General features: G+C 37.3%; 1 protein-coding gene across 1 annotated transcript; it reads right to left on the bottom strand.

Moving 5' to 3' along the window:
* Positions 1–11,497: 11,497 nt before the first annotated feature.
* Positions 11,498–12,475, bottom strand: LOC131648482 (uncharacterized). The gene has a single exon (XM_058918235.1). It carries the CDS (start codon positions 12,473–12,475, stop codon positions 11,498–11,500), a length of 978 nt encoding a protein of 325 aa, XP_058774218.1.
* Between the last annotated feature and the right edge of the window lie 4,060 nt (positions 12,476–16,535).

Genomic DNA, 16,535 nt, shown 5'->3' with positions numbered 1-16,535 from the left:
TACCTTGATGAACCATGATCAATTATTGATCAAATGGTGAATGATACTTCAATATGAGGATCTTGACAAAAAATCAGGAGTTTTGACTTTACTTTGACCAGAGTTGACTTTTAGGTTAACCTAGTCGACTGTTGACTTTCTGAACAATTGAGTGACCAATCTTTTGAGTTGAGACCTGAAGTTTGTTATAGAGGTAATGTGAAATATATTGAACCATATAGGATGCCTTGGGGCCACTGATTCACTGATTTTCCTTTGAATAAACCAAACCCCGGTTTCAGAGCTTTGTATAGGAGAGTGTGTCTCGGAGCTTTGTGTATTGATTTGAATTCGTGCAAGAGAAATAGTATGGGCAAATTCTGGGGTATGACAGCTGCTCCTGTTCAATTATCTTAAACCTGAAGATGTAGAGTGGTTTGTATGCCAGTCGGTATCTGCAGGTGGAAGATGATTGAACACTAGAATACCAAGAAATTTGCCCTTGCTGAAGTAGGGATTTTTGTCGGAGATGGGCTTGAAGATGCCATCTAGGTGTATGATGGGGATGGGCTTAAAGATGCCATCCAGCTTGATAGAGTTGAGAACCAGAATATACCGTACATTAGATCATTTCTGGTGAATAGTTTGCATCTGCAGATGATGTCTAGAAAACCGTGCGTTAGGTTGAAGGATAAGTCGTGCGTTAGACTAATCCTTTATATTTGTTGGAGATTTACCATGTCAGCACCGTTCGTAGTAACTGATTTAGATCTTTGAATGTCTCTTGATTATCTCTGAACTATCTCTGGAGAATACCCGGAACTAAGTATCAGAACCAAATCTTTGTCTTGATCATTTCTGAACTATCTCTGGGGAATATTCGGAACTAAGTATCAGAATATAATTCCTTACAAAGAATATGTGCTGAGTTTGATTCTTTACTTCGAAGAAATCACTTTCGAACACATCCCACGCGAGGAAAATCAACTAGCTGATGCTTTAGCTACCATGTCATCCATGTTCAAAGTCAGGTGGGACAACGAGGCGCCTATGATCACCATTTACAAACAAGATGAACCATCCTATTGCAATGAGATCGATGCCGAAGGAACAGAAGAAAAACCATGGTTCCATGAAGTAAAAAGATATCTCGAAGCTCAGGAGTACCCTGAAGGGGCATCCATTAACGACAGAAAGTTTCTAAGGAGATTTGCTGCCAAATTCTTTCTAAGTAATGGAACCCTATACAAACGCAACCATTACTCGACTTTACTTCGTTGTGTAAACAAGAAGGAAGCAGAGCAGATCATGGAAGAAATACACAATGGTGCCTTCGGTACTCATTCCAGTGGACATACAATGGCTAAAAAGATCCTGAGAGCAGGTTATTACTGGTCTACCATGGAAACAGACTGCCATCATCACTCCCGAACATGTCACAAATGCCAGATATACGCTGACAAAGTACATGTACCTCCAGTTCCATTAAGCGTCCTGACGGCTCCTTGGCCTTTTGAAATGTGGGGTATTGATATGATTGGAGAAATCAAACCTACTGCCTCCAACGGACATCGCTTTATCCTGGTCGCTATTGACTACTTCACAAAGTGGGTAGAAGCAGCTTCATTTGCTTCTGTCACCAAGAATGTGGTGGCCCGGTTCATCAAATACAATCTCATTTGTCTGTATGGCGTCCCTGAACGGATTATCACGGACAATGGCACAAATTTAAACAACGGAATGATTACTGAACTTTGCACACAGTTCAAGATCAAGCATCATAATTCATCTCCATATCGACCAAAGATGAACGGCGCGGTGGAAGCTGCCAACAAGAACATCAAGAAAATCATACAAAAAATGACAGTAACCTACAAAGACTGGCATGAGATGTTACCTTTTGCTCTTCATGGTTATCGCACATCTGCGCGTACTTCAACAGGGGCAACTCCATTCTCCTTAGTCTATGGTATGGAGGCAGTTCTTCCAATTGAAATTCAGATTCCTTCCCTAAGGATATTGAAAGAAGCCAATCTAGACGAAGACGATTGGATTCAAATACGGTTGGACCAGATAAACTTGATTGATGAGAAGAGGCTCGCCGCTATTTGTCATGGTCAGCTATACCAAAAGCGTATGATCAAAGCCTTTAACAAAAAAGTCAAAAGTCAAGCATACCAAACTGGTGGCTTGGTTGTCAAACGCATCATCTTACCACAAGGTGATCCCAGAGGCAAATGGACTCCCACCTACGAGGGACCATTCATAATCAAGAAAATATTCTCCGGCGGCGCCATGTTGCTTACCACCATGGATGGTGAGGATTTCCCACACCCTGTGAATGCTGACATAGTCAAAAAATACTTCGCTTAAAAAAGAAAAAAACAGCTCGCTAAGTTGAAAACCTGAAAGGGAAACTTAGGCAAAAATGAGCGTCTCGGTGGATTGAAAACCCGAAAGGGCGGTCCAGGCAAAAATTAGAGACTAAACAAATACCATCCCGGTAGGCTGAAAACCTGAAAGGGCAGCCTAGGCAAAAGTTAGGGAATAAAGCATACAACTGTGTTCCGTTCAGCTACCTACTCACCAACAAGATTCAACACATCAAAGACACCGATCAGTCCAATCACTTTCTTCCAACAAGTGAGGGATGAGATGCTCGAAGACAGATTGGCAATAGCAGAATTGAAACTTGACTGAATTGTTTTCACATAGCTATTTATCTTTATAAATATTTTCCAAAGCTTTATGACAATTTCCTACTTCTAGGATTGTTGTCTCCCAGTGCTAATCAGCCTATCATGGCTCTTTTTCAAAAATCAATGCAGCTTAGGCTCAAAATCACTATTTTCACTTTTTCTGTTTTGAATACGTAAACATCCCAATGATAATTCTGAATGAACATGTGCATTTGAATATGATTGATGTTTACCAGGAAAAGCAGGAATAGCATTCAGGTAATGTCCCAATTATCTGGACATCATCCCGCCAGAAGAAAAATCCAAGAGAAACACATTTCTCAGCAAATCCCTCAATAAGATTTTCTCTCCAAAAGAAGTCTTATACCCCAGCAGGGTTGTTCCAGATTACTATCCTCAGAAGGTGTGATCCCCACACCCGGACTTGGTCAGATAGTGCATCGGAGGATTATGCATCTTCCTCATTCCCACCTAAAAGGGCATCAAAATCAGAACTTTCAGCTACCTTTCATTCCCAAGCGGTAGTCAAAGATCCTTCAACAGAGTACCATGGTTCTCAAAGAATTTCCCCAGCCGAGGGTACTCAAACAAGACAAAAGATCATCAACAATCACAATATAGTCATATCCAGATGACTGACGGAAATTTATTTTCTCAAATAGAAGCTTGACATCATACATCATACATCATATATCATACTTCATACATCATACATCATACATCATGCATCATGCGCATATTCATACACATATTCATACACAACATAACATGCCTATTTCTCCTTTAGCTCACATTACATGCATCATAAACATTGCATATCGCTAACTTGATTTTTTCAGGCAGACAAATATCTTCAACAAAGATATTCTCAATCACATGCAGTATTCACCTGAGTTCCATGAACGATTCTCTCAGATATAATGAAGCCGAAGATTCATTCTGATCACTTATCAACTCAAAAACAAGCATCACAGATCTGAAGTTGATACCTCAGACGGTTCCAGAACGATCTAACATCGAAGATCTAAAGTTGATACCTCAGACGGTTCCCGAACGATCTAACATCGAAGATCTAAAGTTGATACCTCAGACGGTTCCAGAATGATCTAACATCGAAGATCTAAAGTTGATACCTCAGACGGTTCCCGAACGATCTAACATCGAAGATCTAAAGTCGATACCTCAGACGGTTCCAGAACGATCTAACATCGAAGATCTAAAGTTGATACCTCAGACGGTTCCCGAACGATCTAACATCGAAGATCTAAAGTTAATACCTCAGACGGTTCCCGAACGATCTACCATCAAAGATCTAAAGTTGATACCTCATACGGTTCCAGAACGATCTAACATCGAAGATCTAAAGTTGATACCTCAGACGGTTCCAGAACGATCTAACATCGAAGATCTAAAGTTGATAGCTCAGACGGTTCTAGAACGATCTAACATCGAAGATCTAAAGTTGATAGCTCAGACGGTTCCAGAATGATCTAACATCGAAGATCTAAAGTTGATACCTCAGACGGTTCCAGAACGATCTAACATCGAAGATCTAAAGCTGATACCTCAGACGGTTCCACAATGATCGACTTTCAAAATCTAAAGCGGAAAAACTTTGGAAAAGTTCCGTAGTGATCATCCTCCTAGACTTAAAGCGGTAACCTTGGACGGTTCCGAAACAGTCAACACAAAGACTTTCAAATCCTTCATCAAGATATAATCAATGAATTCATTCTGATGAACAAACCATCAACCCATTTACCAGGTGGCATCTAAAAGCCCATCTCAGGTAATGTTTCAATCTGCCAACAACATTTCACAGACGACATTCAAATGCAACTTCCAACATCTCTTCAGATCAAGGTAAGTGCAAATTTTCAGGGCATCTAAATATTCAATCATCTTCTACCTTCAGATTTCAGACAATCTCTTCAGGTTTAAGAAGATTGAATAGGGGCAACTGTTATACCCCAAAATTTGCCCGCATCTTTTTTCAAGAAAACTCCAATCTAAAAATTAAGAGTCTCATATAATCATGGATTTTTATTTCAACAAATATCCTGACATATGAAATACTTAGTTTTTAGAATTTTTCTTATACAGTAATTTGGCTTGCAGTTGAATTTATTCTTACGCAAACGCCAAATACTGTTTATTACTTCACACATGCTATTTATTTATTTACAGATAAATAGTACTGACACAATTGGTACAGAGTTAAATCTTTTGCAGGCGCAGAATCAGGAAACTCAGACTGTACTGGTAACAATCAGTTGACAGCCAAACTGCTGGCAGTACAATTCTCAGTGTTTTGTACCATCAATCAAAATCAAACTTTTGCAATTCAAGATTCCAAGATTTTTGTCCTAGAAGTCTTCTGAATATCACATGATTAGCAGAGACTCAACACTGCACAAAAATCAGGTACGCTTAACTGTCTCCTACACAAACAGTCCCTAACTAGGGTTTTCTTGTTTTTACAGGAGAAACAAGTTTTTGAGACCTCAAATGGATTTCATGGACATCCATATATCTCAAAGTACCATCACACAAATTTTCAGACTTCAATTCACTCAGACCCACCGTCAGCAGCTCAAACAGTCAACAGACGACCCGTTTGACCAAAAAAGTCAACAGGCAGTCAAAAATGAAATTTTTTGTCAACATCCATATTTTGTCAAAAGATTCATCATTTGATCATTGGATGATCATAATTCATCAAGAAAAGATCAAAAATCAACAAAACCCTAAGATTCAAAATTAGGGTTTTTGCCTGAAAAGTCAACTCAACTTTGACTGGTCATAACTCTCTCATCCTTCATCCAAAAAATTCAAACCAAAGCTCATTTTGAAGGAAATTCAATTATCTTTCAAATGCAATTAATCCCATGGTCATTACATTCACCATTTGAAAAATATGAACAAAGACATTACAGGTGATTTTCAAAGTCAACAAAAAAGACACTTTTTTCAAAAGGACACACAAGGAGCATCAAAAATCATTTTGACATGAGACCAAGGACATTGGTTAGAGGACTCTTTGAGGTTTCCAAAAACTGCAAGAACTCCTTCATATGACAAAAATTGAGGGATTTACACCTTGTTGAAGTTGGCTAAATTTTGGAAAATGCATAAAACCAACATTGCTCAAAAATGCATTTTTTTTCCAAATGGGGCCAAGTTTTCATGGTTCAAACATGTTTGCCATGATATTATGGGCCTCCCACGACCAAGACAAAGCCCACACCATTTTTATCCATTTTTGGCTTAATTTTATCTTATTTTAAGATTAAATAAAAAAGAAAAATGGAAGGATAATGGATAGCTTAATTTCTAAGCATGAGTCATCCAAGAATCTTCAATTTTCTGTAGAAGATTGAGGTACAAGGCAAGAGCATTGAAGAGAAGCAAGACTTGGTCAATAATTCAAAGGTTTTAATATAAAAAAATCAAGAATTCAACAAAGGCAACTAAAGGCTTCTTGGCTTCAATTCTAAGCACAACATAGTCTATATAAAGGCTATAACACTTCACAATCAAAAAGAGAACGAAATCAGAGCCAATATTCTGCTTGTAACACACTTGTAATCTCTTAAATTTTTCAAAGAAATTTCAAATTCGAATTTTGAATTCAAGTCATTTTCCATACAAACTAAACATTCAAACACCTTCCTCAAGCATCACTGAACATATTCCAATCATTTCCAAGTCTTGAAACTCACTGAACCAAGTACTACAGGTCACGATTTGTTCGAACTAAAATCAACTTGTATCTCATAATCCATGCATGTTTGACAAGATGTAGACATATATTTGAGTTTAGTTTGATGTCCTGGTCGTTTCTGGACATTTAATTAAGGTTTGGTTGAGTAATCACGAAGTTACCATTTTAGGGTTCATAATCTCAAAATTAGGGCTTCCTGAAATAGGCAAAATTACAGGTTCTAAGTGGTACCATTGAATTCGTATGGACTAGACGAATCGAATGGGCATGTCGCGCCAAATTTATATTCATGTTTGACCCTATTCGCTATTTTGCAGGTTTAGGAGGTATCTATTACAGCGCTTTTATTACAAAAACGTTATTAAAGGTGCTGGCTGGAGGTTGAAGGCGATGAGGTGTCTCCACCTCATTGGATAGAACGCGCGCGTTTTGTTTAAATAACCTCTGATTCTGTGCTTTGCAGTCTATGCTTTTGCCATACGCCTCACTTTAATCACCTTCTGATCCACTTGCCAGCTCATCCTACGTCCCTGACACGCCAGTCCATACTATGGACTCTCCAATCAACCACATCTGATTACTTTTTATTTATTTTTCTATTTTATTTTAATTTTCTTGCAAAATTAATTAAAAATAGTTTCAAAAATCCAAAAAATACACAAAAAATATTTTTAAGTTTCTAAAATAATATTTTATTTTCTAACATAAAAATATTTTATTTTTCTTCATAATTTCCATATTTTGCATAATTAATTAGTTTATATTTATATATTTGCTTTTTAATTATTTTTCAACCAATCAAAAAATCATTAAAAAAATTGTTCTTTATATTAAATATTGTTTATATATTATAAACTAATTTTGTACATATTTTGAATAATTTTCTCTTTAAGTTTTAATTATTTGTATAATTATGTTTTAATTAACTTAATAAATTTCAAATCAAACTTCAAAAATTCCAAAAAAATTAGTTTTGTTTTAAAATTAATTAGCAAACATTTTGATTATATTTTGAACTTAATTTCTAGGTTTGAAATTTATTTTCATATTTTCTCCTCATTTTAATTTAATTAATCATGCATTAATTATAATTAAAATCAATCATAAAAAATCCAAAAACATTTCTTTATTTTCTTGCTATTTAAATTCCTAGATAAATGTATAGGTTGTCAAATCTATGTAAATAGGCATAGTTTACATTTCCCGCACAATCGATGTAATAGCGTAGATTTACTTTCCGCATTTTACATTTCCGCATTTTAAATTCCAGCATATATAAACTGCGTGTATGTCAAAGATAAAATTGAACCGTTAGATCACTAACTCCAAAAGATAAAATATCTGAATCCAAACACAATCACACTTGCACCTTCTAAGGTAATCCCTTCTCATTCTTTTCAAAATCAAAGTCAAAATTCTACTGTTTCGAGTACAAAATCGAACCTTTTGTTTGTATCCGGTGAAAGGATAGATTTTTAAAGGAAATAGGATAAAGACCTTACAACTCAGGGTAGACCTCCTAGTTTGCTTGCTCAAATCAAAACAAACAAAATTCTCATACACTGTTGTTTTTCAAAACAAAACTTTCCAAAAAGACAATACTTTGTATATATCCAAACAAGGATCATTACAAAGTTAACGTTCTTTTCAAAACATCTTTTGAAAGATAAAAAACACTTTGTATACATCCGCACAAGGATCATTACAAATTCAATTTACAAAGGTATTTGAAACCACATATGAGCATTTTAAAGCAATTGAAAAGTGATCGAAAACAAGTGAGCTAAGCAAACTTAAGAGCCCATGGATAACCATGGATACAAAGGGTGCTAACACCTTCCCTTTGTATAACCTACCCCCTTACCCAGAATTTCTTAAAGGTCTTTTTTCTGTTTCTTTTATAAACCTTTCCTTAATTGGATAAAATAAAAGGTCGGTGGCGACTCTCTGAATTTTCAAAATGCGAAAGCAGAAACAATAAAAAGAGTCAGTTGACGTATCTCTCCGCGAGAGGTATGGCCGAAAACGGAGGTCCACACCCACCCCTCTTCGTGATGATCTTCAGTCCTAAGCTCAGTCATTTCAACTTATGCATTCAGGTTCCAAGAGACTTTTGGATTTGCACCTTTGATAATGACGATGGTTCACAAGCAAAGAGAACTTTTGAGGTGGCAGTCACTTCTTCCTTTTGGTGGTCACAACATTGTGTGGTTCAGGAATTTATTGACCTATTTTTTCATCTTTTTGATATCCCTAAATTTTGCCTGAACTGTCTATTTTGAGCTTACAGTCAGCGGGATGCCTTGATTTTTGCCTAAGTCATCTTTTGATTTTTTGACTTAGCAGGCTTTTGTTTGTATATATGTTTTTTTATTTTTCCTTTTTGAAAGATATTTACTTCCTTGTTTGATACTTGATGAACCATCATTGTCTTTTGATTGACACCTCCGACACTTCTTTGATGTGTGCGGTTTGAACGTTTGTGATTGAAGCCTTGGTTGAAAGGTGTACTGAATGATTCTCTTAAAGTAGAATGCACAGTCAAGTTGACTGAGAACTACCCTGCCCCAGGTTGTGATCAAGGGTTTTAATTAGTACAAGAAAGAAACTTCTACTTCTTAGGCTCAAAGGGGTTGACGAGGGATTAACATCCTTATATCTCCACTGTTTAGGAACTGAAACAATGTCTGTACATCGTTAGCATAGTCTGTTCAAAAGCATACTGTATGAGGTTGCGGTATCGTTTTCGTCATCCTCCCTCAAAAGGCTTACAGCTTAGCAGGAGTTTGAGTAAACACGAAACATATGCAAAGTAAATATGCAATTTAAAATGAGTGATAACGAAATAATGTATTCAAAACAAACATATGCAATGCACTGATGATAATTATTAAAACATATAATGTCTATCATAAGTCGAATGTTTAAACAAACAGAATAGAAATTGCAAATGAAAGTAAATCTAATGATCTAAAAGTCTATCCTTCTAACCATCCACAGCATTAGCAATCTTGTTGTTATTAGGCATGGGAGCAGTGATCACATTAGGAGTTGCAAGAGGGTCGAACTCAATTTCACCAGCGTCGATCATATCTTGGATCTTATTCTTCAACGGCCAACAATTCTCTGTGTCATGTCCTGGACTATTAGAATGATATGCGCACCTCGCATTGGGCTTGTAACTAGGAGCATAAGTGTTGGGATTTTTAGGAGGATCCCTCGGAGTGATCAAATTTGCCTTTTGCAGATGTTGTAAGGCTTGAGTTAGCGACATATTGATCTTTGTGAATTGACGTCTGGGTGTATCTTGTTTGTTTTGACGGCCTTGTTGAGGCGCCGGTGTGGAGATCATAACTGCCCCAATAGATTGGTCATGGTTTCTCCTTTTCTGCCCATACACAGTATTGGAGTCTGACTTCCCATTGGAGTGCTTCTTTGTAGCGCTTGAGGATGCAGCCATCTGAACCTTACCACTTCGAATACCACTCTCGACACGTTCCCCAATCAGTATGAGTTCAGTGAATCCAGATGATGAACTTCCCAGTAAATGACTATATAAAGGACCGGTCAGCGTACTCATGAACGTATCGACCAATTCCCTATCAGTCAATGGAGGTTGAACTCTGCCAGCCAAATCCCTCCATTTTTTAGCATACTCTTTGAAACTTTCGTTAGAGCCCATATACATACTTTCTAGTTGCATGCGAGTTGGTGCAAGATCAGAATTATATTGATATTGTTGGTAAAAAGCAACAACCAAATCTTCCCAGGTGCGGATGTTAGTACTTTCCAGTTGATAGTACCATTCGAGTTGAGTTTCAGATAAACTTTCCTGAAAGAAATGGATCCAGAGCCTCTTATCAGCAGTGTGAGGCTGAATCTTCCTTACATAAGACCTCAAGTGCATCTTGGGACAGGAGACTCCATCATATTTAGCAAAGGCGGGAGTTTTGAACTTTGGAGGAATGACAACCCCAGGAACGAGTCCAAGCTCTTCAAAATCCAGCCCAGGTACCTTCTGAATTTCCACGCTTCTCAGGCGCTCTTCTAGCAGTCTATACTTCTCATCAGCATAATCCTCGTCTTGAGGATACTCTTCTTCTTCACCTTGACCATCAGAGCCCATATTACTTTCAGCGTCGCCATCATGTTCTTCTTCTTCCTCATCCTTGGGAATTTGAGCTTCTTCAGCTTTCTTAGGACGACCCTTGAATCTTCTTCCCAGGTTGATCACTCCTTTGAGCTTCTTGGTCTTCTTCTCCTTCTTAGTCAAAAGGGCTTTCAGCTCGTCTTGCCCCTTGGACAAGTTCAGGATCAGAGTTTGAAATTCAGCATTCTGAGTTTGGAGATTCTTCACAGATTGTTCGAGATCCATTTTCTCACTGAAATAAACAGCGGAAAGATGAGGCATTTATTTTTATGAAACCTGTGATGCGATGTTTATGAATGATATGATTATGCATATGTAATGTTTCCAAGGATTTAAAGGACTTTTAACGCATTTTGAAGAATAAGAGCAACAAATAAAAATAAAATAATAACTCTCTTATAAAATATAATGTTATAAAGTCGATAGTTACATCTGAAAATAAAAATAAAACAATAATAGAAATCAATCTCCAAGTCGGCGCTTTCTCTTTAAACTTCTGATCTCTTCTTTGTGAGCTTTTATCATCTCGTTCCTTTCTTGGACGAGCCTATCAATCTCTCGCTCCCATGATTGTATCTGATCTGGAGAGATGAAATCCTCGATCTTCCATTTGCGGGAGAAATAGTCAAGCATACCATCTCGCTCTTTAGCATCAGCCACCAATACCGCTTTCTCAGCTTCAACCTTTTGTAAGCGACTTTCAAGATCCGCCTTTTCTCTTCTTAAAGAAGCAACGGTAGCAGCAAGGTCTTCATTTGGAGCGGGAACATAAGGCTCCAAAACCACAGGAATGATTGGAGGGGTAACCCTTGGCACCACAGGGATATCAGATGGATATGGCATACCATGCTCGACAACTCGATCATAAATCCACCTAAAGTAAAGATCTGAAGGGATGTAGTTCTTTAGTCCTAATTCTCTTGTGCATACTTTCTTCACTTTGGACTAAGCTCTAATAAACAACTTCTTCTTTCCGGTTGTATCTGAATCATAATCAAAATTTTCCGCACTAAGATATATGGAGCGAGGCTTGTCTTTCAAGGCGAAACCAAATTGATGCCGAGCTAATATGGGATTATAAGTTATCCCTCCTCGAGTACCAAGAAGAGGTACATTTGGGAAATCTCCACAGCTATCGAACAAATGAGTTCCTTCAAAAACTTTTTGGCTCCAAATGACGTCGTCGTATGAAAGCCTTATGATTCTTTGAACCCAAGTCAAACCTTCTTCATTCTTTATCGTAGAACGGGATAAGTACGAAATAAACCACTTATGCAATATTGGTGCACATCCAAGAACACAACATTTGCCTTTAGACGATCGGTGATGGATGGAATGCAGCAAGTCACCCAATAAAGTCGGAACCGGATTGTTACCAATGAAGATCTTGAGAGCAATCACATCCACAATTTTGTCATAACGTGGAAACAATACTTGCCCATAGATTAGGCAAGCGAGGACCTTTTCAAGAGCATCCATACTTACGGCGTTAATTAAGATATCAGCTTGACTATACAAGAAGTCGATTGGTACACCAGTATAGTCTCCTTTACTCACCCAAACCTTTTTTATTTCTGATCGAGGCAAATGTAATGCAGCAGCTACATCTTCCAGCTTAGGTACCTCTTCTGCGCCAGTGTATGGCATCTGATCAAGCACAGGTAATCCTAGGATGGAGGAAAATTCCTCTAATGTAGGAACCATTTGAAAATCCCTATAAGTAAAGCAGTGAAGAAGAGGATCATAAAACCGGATCATTGTGTTAAGGAGCGTTTCATCCACTTTGGTCCTTACCAAGCTGATTAATCTGTTAAGAGATTCGGAAAGCACAAAAGCACCAGAAACGTTGTCACAAAGAATCTTCAAAGAAGTAGGTATCCCTCTGAAACTGAGGCAGAAAGGTTTATGAACTTTGATTTCCATGACCTACAAAACAAATTATGGTTAACAATCCTTTAACTCCTTGGAATGAGTTAGTCATGATATGTATGAATGATGCATGGATGCATAAATCATAAGCACAAATTAGTTCACGCAAATCACACAATTTCCTTAGGCTTGGCTTGCATGGAGTTTGACCGGAGTATACCCTTCCCACATGTACTTCTATGGATAAAGAGATTTCAGCAACGGGTTCTACCAAGTGACTCGGAATTGTCAGCCCCCTCTAAAGCACCCTCGAACATGGTACATGCATACCATGCAATGATACTTTAGGAAGAAACCTATCTGAGCTGTAGTATCGGGTAGCGACCATAACTTGGCATGCACCAAGAATAGCCCCCCACTACGTTCCTAAAAGTTAAGATGGGTTAAAGGTGATTAAAGGTCCCTGAGCTCCGACGCACCCAAAGATACATGCGTAAACCTCTCATGCAAAAGAGGTACACAATAACCAGTAGAGGCCTAACTCAAGTGCGAACTTCATTTTGACCAACCCCAAGCATGCACAAGGGGGGTCTCCATGACTACGCCGCTCCTAATCTTAAGTGTTCTTGAATCCGGGAATAGGATTCGTCCTTCATTTAATTCCCAAAACAGCCCTGAAAAATAAAACAAGCAAAGCAAACAATAGAAAACATTTAAGTGATTCCTATGCTTTTAAGGTAACCCCTCTTTTATCGAATTTATCCCCAGCAGAGTCGCCAGTTCTGTAATACGGTGAACTGACATTTTTTGAAATGTTGAGGTAAGCAAGAGTCGCCACCGACTTTTATTTTATCCAAACAAGTTAGAAAGGCTAAAAGAACAGAAAAGACCTTTTAAAAAGATTTTGAGTTCGGGGGGTAATTATGCAAAGGGAAGGTGTAAGGCACCCTTTGCATCCATGGTTTTCCATGGGCTCTTAATTGCTTTGCTCGTTTTGATTTTAGAAGTGTAGAAGAAAAAGATGTGGACTTTAGCTCGTAAATGAGCGTAGCCACTTTTGAAGAATTATGAAAAAGAATATGAAAATTTTTAGAGCAAGGCAAAGCAATTAAGGGCAATTACCTTAAACTTAGATGATAGGTTTCTTTTAGCCTTTCAGGATGAAAGGGTCTATCCTTTCCATGAGAGGACAGGAAGCCTTTCGTTTGGAGGTGGAAGGGTCATCGTGTTATCGTTCACCCTAAGACTGACCCTTGCCATAGAGAAGCAGGTAGTCTAAGGGGAAGGATCAGAATAGCCTTTCGTAGGCATCCAGAGGATACCTCAGCCTTTTCGAAGGCAACTTACGAGGGTCGAGATCATGCTTATCGAAGGCATCATCATTAGGGACCATGATCTTAATCGAGGCAACATGGCTGAGGTATCCTCGTATTCAAGGGACTGGCTATTCTGCAGAAAATACACAAGGCAACAGGCAACAAGAAACAGGCAACAGAGAGGGTTACCCAAAAGTGTGCGTGTGTGCACCAATCACGTGATTATATTTAGAAAATTATCTTATAATTAGTTATGCTAATTCAATTTATGGTTTCACTCCCTATATTACTAACCACGCAGTTTAATATAAACAGTAGAATTAAAGCAGTATGGGGAAGGGAAATTGCAACCAGCGGAGGAAGGGGGATTTGAAACCAGCGCGATATAATTTAAAAATTAAAATAAAAAAATATTAGAGATAAGGTTTAGGGTTACCGATACGTGTAACTTTGGCAATTAACGAACCCTGAAAATTGGAAAAGAAAGAATAAACAAAGAAGGGGGAGTGCATTATCGGTTCGGAGGCAAACGAGGTTAACCCTAAAAAAAATAAAAGGATAAAGAATTTAAAAATAATCAAATAAACAAAGAAAGGCACTTAGCTTTGCATTTGATCTGATATGGTTGGCAGTCGGAGGGAAGCCTCGGAGGTAACCCTAAAAAATGGCAAAGGCAGAAAAGATGAATGTAGGCATAGTTCAAATAGATGTTAAAAGGGCAAACCCTAAATAAAAGGAAACAAAAAAAAAATTAAATACTTAGCTTTGATTGGAAGATTGATAGGCCAAGGTTCGCCTCGAGCCTTAGGCATTGAACTAGTTCAAATAGATGTTAAAAGGGCAAACCCTAAATAAAAGGAAACAAAAAAAAAATTAAATACTTAGCTTTGATTGGAAGATTGATAGGCCAAGGTTCGCCTCGAGCCTTAGGCATTGAACCTGATCATCAGAGAATTGACAAAAATATAAGTGTAGGAGGAGTTCTATTGACGAGGAAATTAAACCCTCATTACATAAAATAAATAACAATAATAATAAAAGAAGGGTTTAGAACTTAGCTTCGTTCTTTTGACGTGGCGCGTAGTCGGAAGGTATCTGGAGAGAACCCTGAAAAGAAATACAAAACGGAAATATTTAGTGTAGGCTTATCCCTCGTAAACCGTAATTAGGATTCAAATTGAGTATAATGGTAAATTGATTTAATTATTTATTGGTCTCGCGACCTAATTAATCAAATCAGAAAGAAAAAAAATTAAATTGAGTGTAAAAATGATTTTTAGGAATTTTTTGGAATTAAAATGAAATATATAGGAATTATTAATGATATAAAATTATCCAATTTAACATATTAAGAAAATAATCAAATTAAATAATGTAAAAGAAAATAAATAATAAATATAATATAAATAAATAAATATTATTATTATTATTATTATTATATGTATAAAATAAAAGGATTTATGAAAATTATGTTTATTAAAAAACAAATAAAATAAATACATATATATACAGGAGAGAGAAAAAAAAGATTCACTCATAATCTGCACCATTTATTTTAAAATCCAATGGTTCAGATTCATTCTCATATTCTCATATAAATATGTCATTCTCATATGATATGCCCTATATATATATATATATATATATATATATATATATATATATATATATATATATATATATATATATATATATATATATATATATATATATATATATATATATAAAAGAATAAATAAGAGATATAATTAAAAATAAAAAATGTAAAACACACAGCTGGATCCAGTGTGGCAGGTCTCTGGGGGGTCTATGATGTTCCTGCATTAGAAGACGTTGGATCTGCAATAGAAATGATCCTGGGGCTGGTGGCTGCTTGTGCACCATGCGCGTGTACTCATTCGTCACGCTGGATCTGCAAGTGTTGTTAACCAAAGAAACAATATGCAAAATCAATGTCCCCGGGAAGGATCGAACCTACGCATACTTGCTTACCACCACTCACTCGGGGCCACTTGTTCTGCGTTTGTCATCTGTTTTTATAATATTTCATTATTAATATAATAAAACAAACTGGAAAAAAAATTGAATTGAAATCAAATGCGCGCTCCCGCCCTTCATCTTCTTCGCGAATAACCAGGCCTATACCCACAGTTGGCATTCGTGGCTACTACTTATAGTGACGGTTTTGCCCGTCGCTACAGAACCTGAAACTTTCAGAGAAATCAAGAATACGCAACATAAATTCAAGGTTAAGTCATGGATGGGATCGGAATTGTCTCCTAAGCATGACTGTATCACCAGTTTAGTCCAATTTCACACGATTTGAGAAACCCTAATTTCAGAGCTTCACAACCTAGCCATGGTGAATCATGCTACCTGTACTTAAAGTCAAATTAACCGGTACAAAAAGTTCACAAATATCATCACGAACACGAATGCATGATCAAATTCAATTTATGATACGTATATGGCCAAAATCGAAAATCAAGCTTTTGTTCAAACCGTGTATGCTAGGGTCGCGATTCTAGAGGCGTAGATGGCTTGTAACGGTCCAGAACGATCCAGGGAAGATTGAAGAATTGATCTCGATGCTGAGGATGGCTTAAATCCGCCTCGAAGCTCTTGTGCTATCTCTCTCGATTCTACAGATTTTTTTTACTCCAAATCGAGTTTCTGCAGCCTCTAAAAAACCCTCCTCCGCTTCTGAGTTTGTCCACTAAAAATATAGGAAGGATTTAGGTCAACAAAAGTGAACCAAATCTTTGTAATTGGCATGATTGAGATTGGATTTTTGGATG

This window comes from Vicia villosa, linkage group LG2 (genome assembly GCF_029867415.1).
Source record: "Vicia villosa cultivar HV-30 ecotype Madison, WI linkage group LG2, Vvil1.0, whole genome shotgun sequence".
Classification (NCBI taxonomy): Eukaryota; Viridiplantae; Streptophyta; class Magnoliopsida; order Fabales; family Fabaceae; genus Vicia; species Vicia villosa.
The sequence above is the reverse complement of the archived record's forward strand: the minus strand, read 5'-3'. Positions and strand labels throughout refer to the sequence as shown.

Coding starts and splice junctions, on each gene's coding strand:
- LOC131648482 (XM_058918235.1), bottom strand. CDS start 12,475: ATGGAAATCAAAGTTCATAAACCTTTCTGCCTCAGTTTCAGAGGGATA.